Source organism: Rhinolophus sinicus, chromosome 15, assembly GCF_057876585.1.
Source record: "Rhinolophus sinicus isolate RSI-liver-muscle chromosome 15, RSI-T2T, whole genome shotgun sequence".
In the NCBI taxonomy this organism is placed as follows: domain Eukaryota; kingdom Metazoa; phylum Chordata; class Mammalia; order Chiroptera; family Rhinolophidae; genus Rhinolophus; species Rhinolophus sinicus.
The window spans coordinates 63,376,285-63,398,366 of record NC_142515.1 but is presented as its reverse complement, the minus strand read 5'-3'; the positions used below and the strand labels follow the sequence as shown (position 1 = coordinate 63,398,366).

Here is a 22,082-nt window from a genome sequence, read left to right as displayed (position 1 = left end):
TTAATAGAAACAACAAGTTTATAGACACATAGGACTTAATAAAAGAATGTAGATTTTAAGATGAAAAGCCTGTAATATTCTGCTTCTCCAGGGTACATCAGAGGAGGGCTCCAGGGATCCAAAACATAGCAGGTTATGTCAATAGTTTGGAGAATGTGCAGTTAATATCCTAGAGGTGGATGGAAAGCTAATAGGGACCGTGTCTGCTTTCCATGTGCAATGGACTTCATAAGCATCATCTTATCTCACCTTCACAGTCTCCCAGCAAAGTGTTATTAATCTCACTACAGATGAGAAATGGAGATTCAGTAATATTCAGTAATTTGCTCAAGGATGCACAGCTAATAAGCAGTGATTCCAGGGCTTGAGCCCTACTCTCTCTGACTTGAAAGCTCATGGGCCATTATGCCTCCAATTACCAGGACAGGGTTTGGGAAACAGGGACAAATATCAAGGTTCCGTTATAATAGGAAGTGTTTGCTGTTCTTGAGGCCACAAGCTCAGAGGCCTATAGGGTCAGATAACATAAATGAGTAAGGTGCACTGGGTGAGAGATGTTAAGGAGTGAGGGACTGGGGTAAACTTAGAGACCAAGACCATCTTCTGTTGAAAAGGAGTGTCCCTAACCATCTCTATCCAATTATTAGTATTACAGCTACCAAAATTTTCAAGAGAAACTGGAAATCTGATTTTCAGGTGAAAACTTTCCACTTTGAAAAAAAAAAAAAAGGCCACTAATTCATTTCTAACCTCTACAAGCAAAACCACATTCTGAGTGCTACTTGGTACCCTCTGCTTTGGACTGAACTCTCCATGAGGGTAAAACCTCTATCTGTCTTCTCTATCTCATTGCCCCAGGCCCTAGAACAGAGTATAGGAACTTAATAAATATTTTTACAACAAATGAAGGGATTCTCAAACTGACAATCTGGAAAGAGGCGAATAAATACCAAGACCTGGCTCTCAGATGCAGAGTACTTTCACCAGAGTTAGGCTGCCCAGATCCGGGGGAAAGATACAGTGCAATGGATGGACCCATACACATGCCCAGTAAGTTTCGCTCATGGTGGGAAGCTGCTCACATTTTTCCTTTTTTAAGGCAACATTGATCTGAGAACTGGTGAGATTGAGCCATCTCCCAGAAATTGGGGTTGTTAGAGCAGAGAGGCTAGGAATGAAAAACATGAGCCATCTCTCCTAACCTAGTTCTTGTTTTCTAGTACAGTCCCTATGCCTCAGTTCTCCAATCTATTAAATGGGGTGAATGGAGTATACAAGTCCAAAACATGGAGGAAAATAATGAGTTAGTGAACAATGAGTTATTATATTTGGCTTTTTTTAACTGAAAAACACGCCTAAGTATTCAATGCATCTTATAAATATGATCCCCAAAAGATGGTGAGTCATCTTTGGAAATCCTTAAATATTTGTGGTTAATAAGTTAGAAGAAACTTTAACGAAGGTGTTTCCTAATAAAAACCTGCCTAAGCTTCCATCTGTCCTAGTCTATTTTCAATGTGCAAAGTAGCTCATATTCTCTGTGCTTTATTTATAGGTATATTTTTTAAATAATAACCCAAAGCAATCATGAAGCAAAAGTTAAATCCTCATACAAAGATGCGTGTCCAACTCTACAACCAGCCTTCAATATATCCAACTAAAAGGCAGACCTCATTGTCAGGAGCTTTGTTCCAAGACAACAAAGGAAATCCCTGCACCCATGCTGTCACCAGCTGCCACTGGCCAGAGTGTTGGCCCAGTGGACAGGCTGGACTGCTCCTGTGTGCCTGTAACCAGCGATAGGAGCACTGCTCTGGGTGTTCTCCACCGATTATACCTTGGTTGCATTATTGGTGCACTTTGCGTCCTGGCCCTTCCAGGCCCTGGTGTTGCATGACTGGTGTTTGAGGTTACCAGCATCCTTGCACCTCATGTCTCAAGACACACACTCCTTTTCTAGTTCCCAAAGGAGCTGGTCTCTTCTCTGGCTTCCAAGCTGGGATTGTAACTGAACAATACAACTTTTTTAACTAAAGAGACAAGAGTAAGAGCCAACTGTCCATCCATTCCATGCCCTTCCTCATCCTGGAGGTAAGCCATGCTTACCATCTTTATTAGATAGCACAACACTCTCCTCTAAGCAACCAGACAACACTTGTGATGATATTAAAACCACCAACTCCAGTTTCCAAGCATTGCAACGTGTCCCCAGAGCTTTGTATCATCTCCCTACAGTTCCAAAAATAAGAATACCGACCTTTAGGAACAATGGGAGAAGACTCAACAGGCTCTTCTGACGTTCAGCAGGGCTCCCATGAGCCAACGGCTGATATTCCAGAAACTTCCTTTCTAGCAGCTCCCAGAGAGCTGTGGGGCCCTGGGACTGCCCTCCATGTGGGAAGTCAGGTTGAGCAACATCAGGCGGGCCTTCCTGTTGTGAAGCTGGATCCTCAGCTCCGTCTTCAGCCTTTGGAACATCTTCCACCTCCATGCCTTAGCAAAGCAGATCTGAATTCAGAACAAAACAACAAAAAATGAAAAGCCCTGTCACAGCACTTCCTGATGAAGCTGGTTGTGGGACAATGGACTGTACTCATTCAGTCCAGTTCCTACTGATGATGGTTCCTCTAAGAATCTGAAACCAACTAACATAGGAAGACTTTTTAAAGAAGAGATTCAGATTTAGAGTGACTCACACATATTGACAATCTAACATGTGTTGGGCTTTTTACACAGACTCTCCTGAGAGAGAAAGAAGCATTCCGATTTTCTCTAAATAGTAAGAAAGCCAACTGGGCCAAACGCATAGGGGCAGCTAGATGGTAGTTGAAACACAAGCCTTTAACACCAAAGCCTGCTTTCTCGTTACCTGATGCTGTTCCTCTTTGAAAGGCTGAGTAAATAGAAGAGACATGTGTAAATGTCTTAGCAATATTTACAGAAGTATGTAATTCTAGCTCTTCAATGGTAACTTCCTTCTACGCCCCGAGTCAAAGGATATAGGTTCTTCATTCTCAGCATTATCTTGTTCAGACAATTTTTGGAGGACTTTGTCCTCAAGATGACTTCTTAAACCCCCACTCTAACTTAAAAATACTTCACTATTAGTGCAAACAGGAACAATTTGTGCGATAGATCTTGGGTCAATAGGTGAAAGGGCAAGAACTTGTGTGATGAAAATAGCCAAAGACCTATTTGCCAGATAGGTAAACTCAAGAAGGTACCTTTAATGTGCCCTTGACTTTCCGTTGCCACACTCTCGGTGAATCAGACTGACTCAGCACCAGGAAGGTTGGTTTGGTTTGGTTGTCAGGAGGGGAGGAAGCTCCAAGTAGGGGCCAGGTTGCCCAGGCCCCCTGCAAGAGGCCCCCATCCCTAAACCACAACGTCACCATGTATGAATATATCCTGGAATCTGGCCAGCAACCAACAACCACGAATCCCCGGGCAGCAACCAAATAAATAGACACACAGAGTGGGTCACCAGTGGTTTGCTCTGGGCTACAGCAGCTGAGGGGGTGTGTCTTGCTTTATTTTTAGCCCAAACACACACCCCTCGCAGGCTAGAATGGGAGTTAACTAAGGATCACACGGCCAGACTAGCTAGCCATCCCCTCTTTGAAACTCTCACTCTTCATGCACAAAACTCCACATGTCCCTGGCTCTTCTTCCATCTCACGTGAATCACTTTCTTTTTACAAAAGCCATGTAAGTTCAGTGTCAAAAACTGGGAAGGAATGAAATATCAGGAAGAATACCAAGCTTGCCCATACCCAGAAAAATGACTGTTGATATCCCTGCTTCTATCTATGAATATATAGTTTAATAAAAACGCACTAATAATGTTGTTGAGGCAAACTGTTTATTTATACTTTTGTTTTCGTTGATTGGTTGGGCTGGAGGTTGGTGGGGGTTTGATTTGTTTCTTTTTGGGTTGAGCCGCAGGGGCAGGGGTGGGGTGCCTCATATCCCTCAGTCCCAGCAGTCGCTTCCCTGACCTGGGCCAGGCTCCTCTCTGGCTTTGGTAGTTTACTCATTTATTCCTTGGACCTCCACTCCCCACTCCCATTCCCCTCTTCCCCACGCCCTCCACCCTGCCCACCACACCTGCTTAATGGGTGCTAATAAAACATGGCATAAGTGCGAGATTTCTGAATGCATGCATTTGAAGTTCGCCAGATAACCTTCTGCATCTTTCCTGCAGCTCACTTTTTCACTCAGCATTATGCCTTCAGTCCTACCCATGTGGCTCTGTGTTTGTTAACTTCATTTCCTTTGACTGCTGCCCTGTGTTACAAAGTGGGTGTCACGTGCCTATTTGACTTCTTGACTCTGCAGGGATGACGACTTCCTGTACTGCACTCGGTACTGTCCTAGACATTCCCACGCAGGTCTCCTGATGGGCTGCACGTGACTGGCTCTGGGTACGAACTTGGGAGCCGGAATGCTGTGTCAAAGGTATATACCTGCTTGATTCAACCATGTACCAGCAGCAAACATGCCTCCAGAAAGCTGGAAGCAGACCACACTGCCCCCCTACACATACACAGAAAGAGCCTGTGAAGGCTCTGCTCCCATCTCATCCACACCCCTGCTTGGCATCACCCAACTTTCTACTGTCTGCCAATTTGAATGAGGGAAAATGATCCCTCGTTGTCGTTTTACTTTGCGTTTCTCTAACCTACTAATGAGTCTGAGGATCTCTGTGTGCCTGTTAGCCCTTTGCATTTCCTCTTCTGCAAACTATCAACCTATGCTTATTTTTTCCTTGCCTGTCTTTTTTTCGTTGCTTTGCAAAAGTTTATTCTAGAAAGTGGTCTCTTGTTGGTTTTAAAAATCGCAAATGTCTTCTCTCAATCTGGTTTTTTTTTTTCTTATAAATTAGTTCATAAGTTTCTTCTTTTTCACAAAAACATATCACGAATATTTTCCATATTGTTAAAGATAATCTGTGCCTTTATTTTTATGGCTGTGTGGTGGCTGTAGAACCACGTGGATCGTTAATTTAACTAATCCTCTACACTCAGGCATTCAAGTGGTTTCCAGTTATCCACTAGTATAAACAACACTGTAATGACAGTCTTGTGTCTAAGCCTTTCCATATATTCATGATTAAATAACAGATTGTAATCCATTCTTAAATTCCTAAAAGGAAATAGCTAGACCTTAAGGCAGACAAATTTTTCAGGCTGTTGGTACATATTTCCAAACAGCCTCTCCCCAAACACTGTATCAATATATAGTCCTTCCACCAAGAGTATACAAAGTTTACACTTCCTAGGTATCTTTGTCTTAAAAAAAAAAAAAATCTGCTGATCTGCCTATTTTGTTGTAATGTGAAGAGCTGAGCGTGTTCCTGTCTGCTGCTCCGTTTCCGTCAGGGCGCTGTGCAGCGGCTTTCTGGAGTCAGACGCTACCTGACTCCATGAGGTCCCCAGGGGAGATATCAGCTACTTCCCATGGCTTTAATTACCCCCTGAGAGCCATATATCCACTAAACATTATCTCTGAAGGCAGGCCACTGCGTCCACTTTGAGGTAGGCACAGTGCAGGTGCTCAATAAAACGTTACTGAATAAATGAATGAACCGGGGTGGCTGGTTAGCTCGGTTGGTTAGAGCATGGTGCTAAAAACACCAAGGTCGCTGGTTCGATCCCCGCGCATGGGTCACTGTGAGCTGTGCCCTCCTTAAAAAATAGAAATAAAATTTAAAAAATGAATGAATGAACCTATATGCTGATGGCACCCAAATCTCTCTGTAGCCCAGACCCCTCTTCTAAACAAGTTTTTTTTTTCTCACTCAAAGGTTTCTACTTGGATTTCCTCCAGACTCTGAAAGTCACTATGTCCCATCAAACCACCATCCGCATCACCCACAGAGCCAGCCCCATGGACTTCCCAACTCACAGTACGGCTGTTACAGCCAAGTGCAATGTCATCTCTATCGTATAAAAGTCATTTTGTGGCCACACCTGCAGGTGCTACCAACAAATTCACTCAATGAGACGTGTCTGAGGCCGTGCCTACATGCACATTTTTAGGATAAGCAGGTGAGAAAACAAAGTGAGCATCAGATCATGATGTGAAAATGTGGTCCAGGGGAACACAGCTGGATATCCAAGGGAAATAACAGAGACAGCTTCGCTCTCTTCCGAAGTTAAAAAGCCTTGTTCAGAGAAGGGAAACATTCAAATATTCCCTTCCTTGAACAGACAGAGATGTTTGAGAAACAAGAATTTCTGACAAGCGGGTACCCGTGAAATCCCATGGAGAAGTTGTCTGAGTCCAACGTCGGGCTGCACCCCTCCTGTCCTCTGACCATCACCCTAGGCCTCCTGCTTCAGTTTTATTTGTAAAAGGAAGAAACCAGGAAGTTGCCTATCAGAACTGTGTGAAAAACAGTAAGGAAAAAATCATTAAAATCCACTTCATTGTCAAAAGTGCCCTCTGCGAGTTCCAGCACCTTCTTATCCAGAGCAAAAGGGCCGAGTTGGGAGTGAGAGTCACTGGGGGTCCAGAGCAGGGTTGGGATGAGGGTGAGGCTAATGGGGCCCTCACCTCAGGCGCAAGATTTAAGAGGAGCTCCAAAAATCTCAGAAGCCAAGTTATATAACATTTTAATGCAATACTTTTTAAAAATCAGAAATAATGCCAAAAAATGCATGATGAAGAAAATATCAAAATTTGAAACACCACCTCCAGGCCTGGACTTCTGCAGATTCTACTGTAGCACACAGTGTAGTGGCCACGAGCACAGCCTCTGGCCAGGCTGCTCTGGTTCGACTACCATGGGATCAGATAATTAGACCATGTGATGAAACCCATCCCTGCCTTTGTGCCCTCATCTGTGAATGGGACAATAACAGGACCCTCACAGGGTGCCATGCAGATTGAATCAATGCTCGGCACATGTCACTATAGGATTGGGGGACAGACATTTATTAGTGTCCCCTTGGTGCAGCATTTACATGTGCCACTTCTCTTAATCTTCCTACCATCCAGTGATATCAAAGTCACCAGCCTGCAGCCTCGGAGGTGCTGAGGCTTGCAGCAGGGAAATGACCTCGCCGGGGTCGCATTGCCAGTCAGTGGCCAAGGCAGGGTCCATCTCACTGTGTGGACAGCTTGGGTTTTGCTGCCTCAGAGTATCGCCCGCCATGCAAACAGGAGGCTGAGCTCACCTGGGGTGGAGAGAGGCACTTGGGACCTGCTTGGCCAGATAACACAGGCCAAGGGAAAGTTTTCTTGGAGAGGTGGAAGTTTGAAAGCAGACAGGGTAGGAAAGGTAGCCTTAGGCAGGACTGAGAACTAGAGGCTTGGTGCGAGGGGTTGGGGGGGGGGCAGTCCCAAGGTCTCCAGAAAAAGACAAAGCCCTCTCCTCTGCCAGCAAGCTGTTTCCCAGTTTGGGCCAGGCTCAAGCATATGACACACAGCACAGGCAGACTAGAAGCCCTGCTTTCCTGCATCCTGCACGAGGCAGCAAGGGGCAGCTGTACAGGAGCCAGGCCAGTCATGCAGCCCTGAGGCAGAGGGGAGCTGTGGAGTTGGGATGCGAGTCACAGGACAGAGCCCAGTCCCAGCTTTGCCACTGCGATGCCTTAACCAAATTATTGCCCCTCTCTGAGAATAGATTTCTCATCAAAAAGGCCCTGGTGATCTCAGTCCCACCCTCTTGCCTTTATGCCCTGACAATGGAAGAGACACAAGACAGTGAGTCAGTGCAGAGTGGCTCCTGAGTGAGCTGAGAACCTGCGGGCTATGTACAGTGAGGGGGCGTGGGGAAGTGCTCCCCGTCTATGCATTGTGTGCACAGAACCTGATGACAAGTCTGCAGTGACCCAAGAGGGGGTTTTCCTCTGACCTTGGAGGCACCAGGACTAGCAATGGCTGTGTGGGCCCAGCCCTCTGGTGTCACAGCCCATCCTCACTCCCCCAGCCCAGATTCATGGCATCACCAGAGCTTTGCTTCGGAACATTTCAGAAGCAGAGAACCCAGGGCACCCTATTCAAGGCTGTCACACTGGAGGGTGACATCTACAGCCTGAAGAAACGGCTGGGTTGCTGATGTTTGGGCTGCTAAACCAACATTCCAGTTTACTCTTTCATCCCTGACTTTCTGTGCAGCTAGGACCTGGTGACAGAGTTGCTGTGATAAAAGTCAAGATGAAAGTCCCCTCCCCTCCCTTGTCAGTGTGTATGGCTGTTCCCCTTTCTGGATTACACCCCGGTTCAGATGCAGCCTTGTTTGCCATCTATATCACAGGCCATAGGGTTGGGGGAGACTAAACTAGATGATACAGAACAGAACAGCAACTTCCTCTGTTTCCCTTTCCATTAAAAAGCCAGTTCCTCACTGCGTGTCAGCAGATCCAAACACTCTTGCTCCTGTGTGTCAGCTAGGACCCTGCCTCAGCCTGGGGCTCCAGGGGAGGGGGGTGCAGGGATGGGGGACAACAAAGCATTCTTGTTCCAGAAACAGAGGCAGGGTGGGGCTAGGCCTTCCTGCCCTCTTCCCACCATTTCCCATTAACAGGAGAGCTTGCAAGTTAAAAGCCAATTGAAAAGGAGTAGTCAGGGTTCCGGAAAGACAGAAGTCTAGTAACATGGAAGCTTTGTGCACGTCTCATTCCATAGCTCACTATAGTTAATCAGAAGTACTGAGGGGTCAGCAGCGTCCTCATTAGGGAAATGCAGCTTAAATCCACCCGAGGTACCAGGACACTCCTATTAGAATGTCTTTAAAAACAAACAAACAAAATTCAGTAAGTGTTGGCAAGGATGCATAGCAACCACAGCTTTGACCCTTGCTAGTGGAAATACAAATGGCACAGCCACTTTGGAAAACAGTTGGGCAGTTTCTGAAAAAGTTAAACACATACCCAGCAATTCTGCTCCTGGGCATTTGCCCCAGAGAAATGAAGACTTACATTCCTACAAAAACCTACACACAAATGTTTACAGTGGGTTTATTTATAGCTGCCAAAACCTACAAACAGCCTGAATGTCCCTCACGGGGTGAATGGGACGTGTCTCCACTGTAAGAAGGAGCACCTGGATGGATCTCGTAGGCCTTACGACAAGTGACAGGGTCCAGGCTCAACAGCTACATACTGTCTGATGACTCTGTTTATATTCTGGAAAAGGCAAAGTTACAGAGACAGGAAATAGATTGATAGTTGCCAGGGATTGGGAGCAGGAGAGCGGCTACAAAGGCGCTTGGGTTTTGCTGCCTCAGAGTATCGCCCGCCATGCATCCAGGAGGCTGAGCTCACCTGGGGTGGAGAGAGACGCCGAAGGGAACTTTGGGGGATAAAAATGTTCTCTATCTTGACTGAGGTAGCTGTCACACAACTGACTATATTTGTCAGAAGGGCACACTAGAAAGAGTAAAACATCTGGTATGTAAATTATACCTCAATAACCTGACATTAAGAATACAAAAACGTCCTGATGTTGAAAGAATACCAACAGAAAAGCAAGAAGCAGAGGTTTCAGTCCTTTCCTGTTTTTATTTAGTGCAAAGGGGATACGACTACATGGTGAATTGCAGTAATAACTCCACTGCTCAGTTTTTTACTTTTCATGGCTTTGCATTCATATGTATCATCTCACTTTATGTTCACAACAACTCTCCACAAGGGAGCAAAGAGTAGCAGTGTTTTACAGGTGCTGAAAGCAAGATTCAGAGAGGTTCACTCCAGAAGTGGCCACAATGCAAGTTCTGCATGTCTGACTCCAAAACTCACATGCTTCTCCTTAACTACACCCTTTCCTTCCTAGGAATGTTAGAGGTTTGGGACAGAATCAAAGCTCCTATGAATGTAAGCCACACTCACTCGGTGGCACTCCCAGCCTCCGTCAAGGCTGTGTTGGTCAAGTGTGAAAACTGCTCCCAAAATTCACTTTTCCATCCAATTAAAAAAACAATATTTATAAATAACCATTCTGTCAAATTGGCTGAATTAACAGACAAGGTGGGTCAATTATAAAAAGGAAAAGGATACCCAAAAGAATTGAAAGCAGGAGATCAACAGATTATTTGCCATAGCAAAAAGGTGGAAACAATCCAAATGTCCATCAAGAGATAAATGGGTAAACAAAATGTGGTATTTAGAGACAATGGAGTGTTAGTCAGTCTTAAAAAGGAAGGGAATTCTGACACAGGCCACAACATGGATGAACCTTGAGGACAATATGCTAAGTGAAATAAGCCAGACACAAAAGGATAAATACTGTATTACTGCACTTACATGAGTTACCTAGAGTAGTCAAATTTATGCAGACAGATAATTGGTGATTGCCAGGTGCTGGAGAGAGGGGAGAATAAGGAGTTAATGTTTAATGGGGACAGAGTTTCAGTTTTGCAAGATAGAAAGAGTTCTGGAGATGGGTGGCAGCAATGGTTATACAGCAATGTGAATATACTTAACGCTCCTGAACTGCACACTTAAAAATGACTAAAATGGTAAATTTTATGTTGTGTATATTTTACCACAAGAAAATAAATAAATACATACGTAAATAGATAAATGTAGGTTAAAAGAAGAGGATATAATTCCTCCCGATTGAGGACTATTGAGTTCTTACTCGGCCCTGGGCCCTGTGCTGAGTGCTTCGCATCCACAGCTAATTTATTGTCCCTGAGCCCAAGGCACATGAACTGCAGGGACTGTTCTGACCTCCCTTAGAGAAGAAGAAACGGAGTCATCATTGAGTTTCGGCAGCATCCCCAGCATAATGCACCTGGTGTTTTCCAAGGTGGAACAAGGATCCCCCTCTGGTGCAAGACTTTGGTCAACGTTTGCCACACACACAGGTGTTAGAAGGATGAGGAGGGCTGTTATAGAGGCTCTGTCCACACCTGGGTGAACTCTGGGCAGAGGGGACAGACATAGTGTACAAGGGGAGACACAAATGAGACAGAGGCAAGCTCAGAGAGTCTCGCACTACATGGGCCCCAAGAATGTACAGAAAGTGGGCAAGAGTGCTGGAATTCCTGTAGGACAGGACCCGAGAGCACGGTCCACGGAATGTACAAAGAAAAGGAACAATGAGCAAACATGGAGACTAACATCAAGGGAATGACAGTCTCAAGGCTTCCATAAGGCTCCATGAGGAAAGAGTTGACAGGAGTTCAATACACTCTGGGACTTCCCGTTGACAGGCCTTGCCTGGCTCGGCAGCCAGCCTTCAGGTGGTGCTGGGAGGCCAATAGTCAGGCTCTTCAGCCCACAACCTGCCCTCTAGGAGAAGAAGGTCCTGAAGGCAGCAGCCCTGCAACTTTGACATGTATCGGCCTTGCCTGAAGAGATTGAAACCCAGGTTCCTGGTCCCTGCTCCCAGCAGTTCTGAGTCAGCAGGTTTGAGATGAGGCCCAAGAAGTTGAAGCTCTCACAAGTTTCTAGGTGGTTCCAAGGCAGCTGGCCCGGGGCCACACCTTGAGGGCCACCAGGGCCACAGCCTGGGGACAACCAGCAGCCATAGCTTGAAGACAGCCACCGCTTGAGGTTCACCAGGAATCATGCCTTGGCAGCAACCACACCTTGAGGACCACCAGAGGCCATTCCTTTGGGACCACAAAGGAACGTGACTTGGGGACGAACAGCAGCCATACCTTGGGAACCCTCAGGGGCCACCCCTTGAGCACCACCAGGGGACCACGACCCAAAGCGATGCCTTGGAGAGGGCCTGGGGAAGCAGAAATGTCTTGTCATTTAGATTATATCTAGCGTTGCCGCAAGCCTTGAGCAGGAGTGTTATGCTCAAGAGCTAGGCTCCAGGGCAAGAATAAGAACACACGCGGGGACAGCATGGCAGTGGCAGGTGGGGAAACAGTAGCCCTGAAGACAAGGGCTGGGATGGCAGAGGAGTGGTCAGTGCCAGAGGCGCCTGAAGGCTCTGATACACAGCTCCAGGGCAAGGACCAGGGCTCAGCCAGAAATCGCCTTGGTGCTGCCCCCACCTCCTACATCAGCCAAGGGCTAATAATGCCTGTAGGCAGAGAACAACCAAGCCCAGGGCCCTACATCCTGCCTCAAATGACTCAAGAGAGGCAGAGACGGCTCAGGTTGTTTCCAGAAGTTCAGGAATTCCCCTGAAGACTGTGATGCGGACTCCAATTGCCTGGAACCAGGCAGGTTGAGCCACACCTTCTACGGCCTCAACACTTCCTTTTTCTTATTCTAGTCCATGCCCTCCTTGTCAGCACACACCTCTGTGGTTTTTGCAACAGCAACAGAATATAGGAACTCACAGTATCCTGCAGAAGCGGCCTGGTTTTGTATCTCGTTATGTGTACTGACTTCCACATTGCCAAAAATGTCCAGGGAGCAGTTCCCCTGGGCAGAACCTTGTAGCTTAGCTGCAACTGAGCTATTCCTATTGATACAGACATGGGCTGGTGACAGCACAGGTAACAAGGAACCCAGCCCCCGTAATCGGAGCCTCTCCCATGTGAGAGCTGGTCCATGGCTCAGTCTCCACTGGAATGTAAGGAAATGCTGCTTAAGTTAGAATGGACATAACTGGATGAGCATCTACCAACAGAGCCATTGATGTTCTCTAATCTTAGAAAACTTGTAAAGTAGGCATTATTACACCCATTCTACAGATGGGAACATTTGTAAAACTCACAGAAATTGAGATTCAGAGAAAAAAGGTAACTTATCTGAAATCAAACTGCTAATCAGCATCAGAATCAAGGTCAGACCCAGACTTCTCTAACCCCAAAGCCCCCACCTCTTCCACCACTTCTGCTTGGCTTAACATAATAGTGGTAAGAATAAACCCCAGGTAAGAGCTGGAAGCTCTTATGGCCAGCAGCACTGCAGGGAGCCCTCGCTGGACTTGCCAAGTTTTTGCTAACCCCTAGCCATAGGGAGTCTAGAGCCAGGCCTGCTTCCTGGCCCCAGCTCACACCACAAACAAGCAGGCACAGAACAAGGTGTGTGGCCTGGCCCGCCCCCCAGGGAAGGGCTGATCCCTGGGTGCCACTGGGCCAAGGGTTTGTTAACCCAGGCACAAGGTGAGTACCAGCTGGATAGTCACTCCCTGGGCTCACACCAGCAGGGCACCCAATGTTTGTCCCTCACCCTCCAGGCTAGGCCACCAGAGCGATAGCTCTACTCGGCTTCCTCTGAGTGGTGGGTCTTTTAATTCTTAAACATGTAAGGAGCAGAATTGTCCCTGATCCACATCCTGGATTTTAAGCTCAAAATCAGGGGAGCAGGGGCACCAACAAGGAAGCAGACACAGTGGGGTGGGTGTTGGGCAGGGAGGTGCCTGGCTGTGGGCACAGAGGAGGCTCATGGCCCAGCCTGGGGAGGAGTGGTGGTATGGAAGGGCTTCTCAGCAAAGACAGTCCCCATGATAGGCAGTGAAGAATGAGGAGGAGGTGCTCTCAAAGCCAAGAAGACAGAGACTTCACACAGCATGGCTGCTCGGGAATGTAGGTGGTGTTCACAGAGGAGGGAGCACTGGGACCAGAGGTGGAGGGACGGTACACGTAGTGAAAGGACCATGAACGACAGTAGCGGACATGGCCCTGGTCCCATGCATGTGGTGCTGACAGTCACTGGGGGCTGTCAACAGGGAATGACATGGAGAATGAATAGCAGCCTCCTGCTAGGTGCTGGGCCTGCCCAGAGGGCCCAGACCTGGCCTCAGGTACAAACAGCCTACAGGGAAAGGAGGCAGGAAAAGGGATGCTATAGTGCCGTGACTGAAAAACGACCATTGGAGCAGGAATCCACTGCTAAGGGGACAGAGGGAAGAAGCTGGTTATTGAGGGTAACATGGGGTGGGGTGAGGGTAAGGATGGTAGGAGGGGCTTTGGAGAGGGAGCCTAAGGGGAGAAGAAATAAGCCTGCAGACAGATTAAAGTGTTCCCCACAGAGGGACACACAGGGAGGGAGAGGTGAGACTGCACTGCACGTGGTTTTGGGCCACTGTGGGGGATGTGGGGTGGGAATAGGGTGGAGAGCCTGGACAGAGCCTGGGTCCCAACGGTCTCCAGATGCTGAGCTGCCTGTGTTCCACTCCTCCCCCTCCAATCCCAGGAGGAGTGAAACCACTGAGAACTTTGCTGCATCCTTTATACTTCTCAGGTCATTTGTTGAGGTCCCAGAGAAAAGAAGATTTCCAGGATTATTAGTTAACACCATTATCCAGGTTCGCTTACTGAATTTCAAGTATGATTTGGTCTGAAAATACACACAACAATCACTAAACTTCTGAATGTACCTAGAACTATGCTGTGGGGACAGAGCCCCAGAAAGTAGTTTACAGGCTCTCGGCCTCACATGGAAGGGTGCTGGCTCGGGTGGTGAATGGCCATCGACTGTGGCTGATTGGCCGTCGGCTGTGGCCGGTTAGCCGATTGGCCACTGGTATAACTGCCGAGGAGAGCGGAAGAGGAGAGCCGAGAGAGAGGAACAGAGGAGAGAGTGGAGAAGAGTCGTCGGTCGGTTGGCGGAAAGGCGGACGGCAGGTCACGCGTCCGGTGGGCCCAGCCTCCGGTGAGACCATAGTGGTATGACTCCCCTACCTATGGCTCCGTGGGTGTTCCTTTTCGGCCTCACCATATCCTGCGTTCCTGTGTGGGGAGCGGGAGCAGAGACCCCACAGGCCGCCCCGCCTGAAAGATGGTGCGGCGAGAAGGCCTCCGCGCACAACAAATGGTGCAGCGAGCAGGGTCTCCCGCCCGACAAATGCATTCCTGGCTTGTAAGGAATTAAACATCTCTTAATTCTCTCGCTATTAATTAAAAAATTAAAAAATTAATTAAAGACTTAATTCTCACAGATCAAAGAAGAAAACACAGCAAAATGAGGGCACAAACCACCTATATCACACATAGAGTTAACTGTTTTCTTGGGCTGCCTGTCCTCTACTATGCCAGACAGAACTAGATCCAGAAAATTCTGCATTTAGGTTAATGAGAAAAAGAGACACTTTCAGATGCAACTTTGTTCATGATGCTGTTTCACTGAAGTGCAGAGCAAGGAAATGGTGCTGGCAGCGGGGAGGCGGGGCATCAGTAGTGAAAGTCACCTGTGCACGCACGGGCTGTGGAGTCAGGCAGAGCATTTTGTGATTCGTAATTTGATCATTTTTTTCCCAGTAACTATAGCCTATAACTGCACACTCATCACTTTCTTCTTCGTGTTATCATTATTCATGAATATGCTGTATCTTTCTCATGCCTGTATTTCCTCCATTGTAAGTTTTGATCAATTATAAAATGCCACAATTATTTAGTGAATTGGGGGGATCACCACATTAAATAGTCAAAAATGAGACTATTCCAACATTTTAAATTGTGTGAGGAAAGAAAGATTTCTTGGAAAGAAGGTGATACTTTAAATAGGTGATGGGGGGTGGGAGGAGCCGGGATGTGATCCCTTCCTACAAAGGGAAGCAGTACAATGACTCTGAGGAGTAACTGCCCCTGTTTTCCCCTGTCCCAAGATGAAGCTATGGGCCCATTTCAGTTACCCCTGATATGGTCAATATGTCATTGACATAATGAAATGTTTCCTGGAGACAGGTGCGTAAAAGGAAAAACTGAAATAAACTAAGGCTGTGTTCTTTATGATTGCAGTGTAGTGCCCCTGGTTCGTTTGGGCTTTTGCTTTGGAATGTCTGGGCGTTTGTCCATCCTGATTCTCCTGGCTCTTTTCTCATCTTTGCACACCTCAAAGACTGGCCGGACCCGCGCAGCTGCTGCGCATGCGCTCGACGCACTGCACCCTGGCAGGAGCCTCCGGGCTTGTACAGGAGCGTCTGCGGAGGAGCAGGCATCCTGTTGGTCACTCCTCCGCATCTCCGGCTGCAGCGCCTTCTTAGTCACTGCCCTCCTTCTGCTCCTAAAGGACCCGCACTCTCAAAGCAGAGACACGAGACAAATTGCTGCAGGGTTCTTCAGCCCTGCCTTTATTACACGCATCCCCCTATCCTCTGCCTTCTGCAGGTGGGGCCCTCTCTGATTGATCTGGTCCACACTCAGAGACCCAGGGGAAAGCCCTGTGAACTCATTGTGACATGTTGTGGGGACAGAGCCAGGAGTGCAGTTTCCAGGCTCTGGCCTCACGTGGAAAGATGCTAGCTCAGGTAGTAAATGGCCATCAACTGTGATTGGATGGCCATCAGCTGTGGCTAGTTGGCCATCCGCTGTAACCAGTGAGCCATTGGCCACGAATATAACAGCAAATGGGGGCCTAGCAAGAAGATGGTGGCTGAGCTAGCAAGGTGGTAGTGTACTGGTGGCGCAGTGGTGTGGCGTCCTGGCGTGGCGTGGCAGAGTGTAGATTACTGATTGCAGAGAGGTGAATTGCAGCTAGCAAGTGAGATTGGTTGGCAGAGAAAAGTGGACAGCGGGTTGCGGATCGTGTGACTCCTGCCTCCTGTGTCTCCAACCCAGCCGCCAGCGAGAATACAGTGGTATGACTCCCCTATCTATGACTCCGTGAGTGTTCCTTTTTGGCCTCACCATATCCTGCGCTCTTATGTGGGGAGCAGGACCAGAGATCCCGCCTGACACCCTGCATGACACATGTTTCAACATTATTAACTGCCAATATGTGCTGGTAAGGTGGGACTTCCACCCAATATGGGTTGGCTTCCCTCCCATATTGACTTTATAACCCAATTTCTTCATGTGTACATAGCTTTATTTATCTTTGAGTGTATGTCTTATATTTTGTGCATATCCTTTAAAAAGCTGATATTGGAGTGCTACTTGGGCAATTTTATTATTATACTGAAAGCACAAAAATCGATTACCTCCCCCTTTTATGCATACCACTTTTCACCTTCAAGCATATTTTACTTGTAATTGATGTGAAAACCATTGTGGGGACAGAGACCCAGAAAGCAGTTTCCAGGCTCTCAGCCACACATAGAAAGGTGCTGGCTCAGGTAGTAAATGGCCATCAACTGTGATTGGATGGCCATCAGCTGTGGCTAGTTGGCCGTCAGCTGTAACCAGTGAGCCATTGGCCACTAATATAACTGCTGTGGGTACGCTAGCAGAAAAAATGGGGGCTAGCAAGAAAATGGTGGCTGAGCGAGCAGGAGCAGATTGCAGAGAGGCGGATGCCGCCAGAGAGAATATAGTGATATGACTCCCCTACTTATGGGTCCATGGGTGTTCCTTTTTGGCCTCACTGTGTCCTGCGTTCTTATGTGGGGAGCGGGACCAGAGACCCTGTAGGCTGCCCCGCATGACTCCCCGCATGACAACCATTTAATTGCATTAATGTATCATCATATTATAAACATGTTCTATGTTGTTCTTTTCCTTACTTTATCAGCTTTAATGACCATGAAGCATTCTCTCGGTCAGTCTCCCATAACAGACTCACTCATTTCCTAATAACTGGATGGTGAGGGTGTCTCCATTGCTATTATGGGCAATGCTGGGGCAAAGGACACCCACACAATCATTTAGTTTCCTGTGAATCATCTGTAAAGGTGAATTCTCAAAAGAAGAATCAGTCATTAGGCCAAAAAGGAAGAGCAGTTTTCACACTTGTCTCAAATGGGGTAGTGTTGCCAATTGCAAAGTACATAGGCTTTAACACCAGGTGGAACTAGGCTCAAATCCCAGCTCAATTACTTAGTACCCTAGGAAAGAAAGACCTTACATCTCTGAGCCTCCATTTTCTCACCTGTAAAATGGGAGTGATGAAACTGATCTCATTGTGGGGACTGAATGTGATTGCAAATAGCAGTGCCCTATGCAGTGCCTGGTTTATTGTAAGGACTAAATCCATTCTTCTTGCCCTCCATACTTTCTCCTGGAAATTATTTGAGAGAGGCTTTTCACTTCTCTAACATCTCATCCTTCTTGAACCATGTTCTCCACAAAAGCCTCTGGCTAAGGAACAAGACATATCTTCCTCCGAAGGGTGCTGCCCAAACGAAATATAAAGTCAACCACAAATTCAAGCATCATGCATAATTTTAAATTTTCTAGTAGCCACATTTAAAAAGTAAAAATAAATAGGATAAATTAATAAAACCTATTTAATTAAATATATTTGAAAATGTATTTTGTTAACCCAATGTATCAAAAATATTATCTTTTTAATACGCAATCAGTATTTTTAAGTATTAATGAGATATTTTACATTTCTTTTTCTTGTTTGTAATATCTTTGAAATCTGATGTGCATTTTACAATTACAGCACATCTCAATTCAGACCGGCCACATTTCAGGTTGGGCCATCGGGTAGCCCAGGTCTAGACTTTGAGATTCAGGCTTTTAGCAGGTGAGCAGATGTTTCAAATGGGATCATCAGCCACGGATTTGGGGATGTTGCCTAGAGACATTTCAGATGCAAAATACATTTTGCTGGTTTGCAGGTGCATTTTGCTGGTTTGCAGCACTTGGAGAGAGATAACAAATGCAAGGTCTTAGTTATAAATAAAATGGATAGCATCTCTATAGTGTGGCTCAAGGAACTCTGAGGGAGCCCATCTTCCCCCTTTCCCTCTATCATAAGGTATCGCCCCTCTCCCCCAGGAGACCAAGCTGCTTTGCCTTTCTAACATGAAGGTCCCTTGGGGAAACAGGGAGCCAAGGTTTCATTTCTCCACTTAATGTCTAAAAGGCATCTCCACCTTTATATGTTTAAACATATATTCTGGAATAATGACCACCTTGCACATGTGCTCCTTCTCTTTTGACCCAGCTCAGTAAATGATAACTCCATTCTCCTGTTTCTCTAATGCCATCTTCAACTTCTCTCTCCCATGCCCTACACTTAAAACATCATCAAATCTGATTCTCAGAAAGTATCTAGAATCTCACCACTTTGACCACTTCTCACTACCTCTACTGCTATCACATTACCTCTAGCCTGGATATTACAACAGCCTCTTAACTGATACTTCCTTCTCCCCTTGCTCCCCATAAAAGAGCTAAAATGATTCTTTTTTTAAACGCAAGCATACATCAGCTAGACTAAAAAGGATATATTTTTAAGGACAATTGAAATGATATAAAAATATAAGCTACTTAGGAATAAATCTAGACAAAATATGCACTATTTTTATAAAGAAACTTATACAATTTTATTTAAATGCTTTAAAGCAGACCTAAATAAATGAGGAGACAAACCACGTACATGAATTGGAAGAGTCATTTTCACAAAGATATCACCTCCCTCCAAATTATATTTTTTAATCAAAACATAGCTTTTTCATTGAACCTGAAAAGCTGATTCCAAAATTCTTATGAAGGAAGAAGGAAGAAAGTAAAGAATATCAAGACATAATGGAAGAAGAAGGAAAGAAAAGAAGAGCTGCTTTCCAGATATCAAATTTTGTTATAAGCCTACAGTTAATAGTGTTATGTGGTGTTGGTAAAGGAATGAACGAATTGACAGAATAAAAAAGCAGACCCCACATACATGACAGTTTGATTTACAACCGAACTGCTGCAGATCAGTGGATAAAGAATAGCCTTTTAAACAAATGGAGCTGACTCTTGATTATCCACATGGGAAAAACAAAATGAAATAGAATGTTCCCCTTATCTCACACCATACAGAAACATCATTTCCAGATGAGACTAGAGACAAATGTAAAATTCAAAATTATTTTTACATTTTTTAAATCATGTAAGAGAATAATTTTATCACTTTACAGTGAATAATTCCTTAGATGACACATAACAAGTGTATATCATAAAGGAACATATAGATAAATTAAGCTCATTTAGAATTAAGAGAAATTTGGTCATTAATAGAAATCACCAAAAAAAAAAAAAAAAGGAGATAAGGCACAAACAAGAGAAAAATATTTACAACGTACATAAATGACAAAGAATTAATATCTGGATATGTATTGAATAATGGCAAATAAATAGGATAAAAGACAGATGACCCCATATAGAAATGGGCAAGATTTGAACAGAAAAAGGAATACAGATGACCAATAAACATATAAAAGAATGCCCAACTTTAGTAATTGAGGAAATGCAAACTTAAAAACAGTTTGATTGCTTTGTGTTTTCACTGGATTGACAAAAATTAAAACTGACAACATCAAATGTTGGAGAAGATGTGGAGCAATGGACTCTTTTACACATTGCCGATGGGTGGGGAAAGTGATACACCACACTGTATTATCAAATGAGGCTGAAGATGTATATACCTGTGACCTACGAATTCCAAGCCTAGAGCATATTCCCTTGGGAATTCTGGAGCGTGTCCTAGGTGCTGGAGCACCTAGCAGTTTATAACAGGCAAAACAAAAACCTAGAAATATCCCACGGGCCCACCAGCAGTAGCTTGGGGAAGTATATTGAGATATATTTCTGTATATACAGCAATAAACACGAATAAATTTGAGGCACATGCAACAACATGAAGGAATTTCAGAAACACAATTTTGAGTAAATAAAGCAAGCCTTAAAAGAATATTTAATTCCTATTTACAAAGTTCAAAAACATGCAAAACTAAATAATGCATATTTAGCAATTTAAATGTACGACGTAAAATTATAAAACAAAAACAAGGGAACAGCAGCCCAAATTCGGGACAATAGTCTTTTTCTGACGAGAGAGAGAGAAGGACAGTAATCGGAGAACTTCAAAGATGCTGATGTTCTCTACAAACAGCACGGTGGCAGCACACAGGGCCAGTGGCATGTTTATTCCATATACCCTACACATGTTTTCTAAAAGTTCTTTTCTACCTAGTCAACATTTAAAAGCTCCCCAAGTAGTGGAGCAGACCCCAAGTCCTCACACTGGACAGGAGGCCCTCCCTGACCTGACCCCAGCCCATCCCTCCCTGGCAGTCACCTGCACCCCCTCACCGCTCTCTGCTACACTGGCCTCCACCTGCCCCCATGACTGCACATTGACCTTCTCCAGTCCTCTGCCAACATTGCTTCTCAGAAACCCACAGGGCTCAGGCCCTCCCTTCTTTCAGGTCTGCCCACAGAAGGCGCGTAACTTCCCAGCCTCCTGTCCCCACTCACCACCCCATTTCAGACCATGGCACCGAGCACCACTGACTCCTGGCCACTGACCCTATTCCTTTAACAGTGTCTGGCAGGAAGTGGCTTTCAGTAAATATTTGTTGAACAATTAAATGGATGACTGTGCAGAAAATCATAATAAAATTGAAATGTTCCATGGAAAGGGCAATACATGAAACCCTTAGTTACCAGATTAACTCCTCATCGCTTCAGAGAGGTTGGGAAAAAGGATTGGTTCAGCATTCTCTAAGGTGGGACTTCAAGGGAGAGGAGGAGAGTGAATTCTCAATGAACTAGGTGGTCCTGCGTATTAAGAAAACACTGGCATTTCTAAGGTTTAATGTGGTAATTCAGATGAGGAAGGGGAGACCCAAAGAGGCACCTACTTACCAGACCCCCAGGAGTGACCACAGGGCCACGATAGAGCCAGCTCTCCTGGTGACCAGTCTGAAGTGGCCCCCACTGCTCACTACCCTTCAGAGGCCTACACTGGGGCCGGGCAGCAGAGTCTCACAGTCAGCCCCACCTTTCCATCCCTGGACACTTGGCACAGACAAGCCCAGTTCAGCCTCCCTAGGTGTGCTAGGTCACCTTCCTTAGCAGAACCACGAGAAAGGGCTTGACTTGAAGCCAGAGAATGAGCAGAGGTGCTGGGGCCTGGCCTGGCTCAGCAACACCCACAGTGACATCAGAGTGACCCTGACCACATGTGCCACCCACCCTGCACACACTTCCTTCTCATCAGCTTACCTCCTCTCCCACATTCACAAACCCAGATCAGGCACTGGTAGTCACATATGCTCCCATGCTTAGTTTCCCAGGAGGCGGCCAGTAGGCCCCGCCCCGACAGACAGGACCCCCATGCTCACCTATGGGCTGGCCTGGTGTGTCCAAGAACAAGGTAACTTACCCAGAGGTGTGTTGGTCAGGGTCCGCAGACGTCAGATGTCATGGGCAACCCCATACCCAGCCGCCGCCCCTCAGGCCTGAGGGAAGAGGACGTGGCCCAGCGTCGTCAGCCTTGAATGGTGTTTCACTATGAATCACTCAAGCTGGGTCTTTGCTCATTTCCTGGAAAAAGCAGAAGTGG

The 22,082-nt window shown here is 46.1% G+C and overlaps 1 protein-coding gene across 4 annotated transcripts in view; it reads right to left on the bottom strand.

Annotated features, from left to right (window-relative positions):
• WDFY4 (WDFY family member 4) overlaps positions 1-22,082 on the bottom strand; it is a 324,321-nt gene that overhangs the window by 301,259 nt on the left and 980 nt on the right. For 3 of the 4 annotated variants that reach the window (XM_074337248.2, XM_074337250.2, XM_019730128.3), the window contains exons 2-3: positions 21,903-22,063; positions 2,258-2,508 (exon numbers count right to left, since the gene is read on the bottom strand). In XM_074337248.2, the coding sequence (XP_074193349.2) occupies positions 2,258-2,491 (234 nt within the window). In that variant the 5' untranslated portion in view covers positions 2,492-2,508; positions 21,903-22,063. Of the gene's footprint in view, positions 1-2,257; positions 2,509-21,382; positions 21,634-21,902; positions 22,064-22,082 lie in introns of those variants that run through there. The other variant, XM_074337249.2, reaches the window with a different exon arrangement.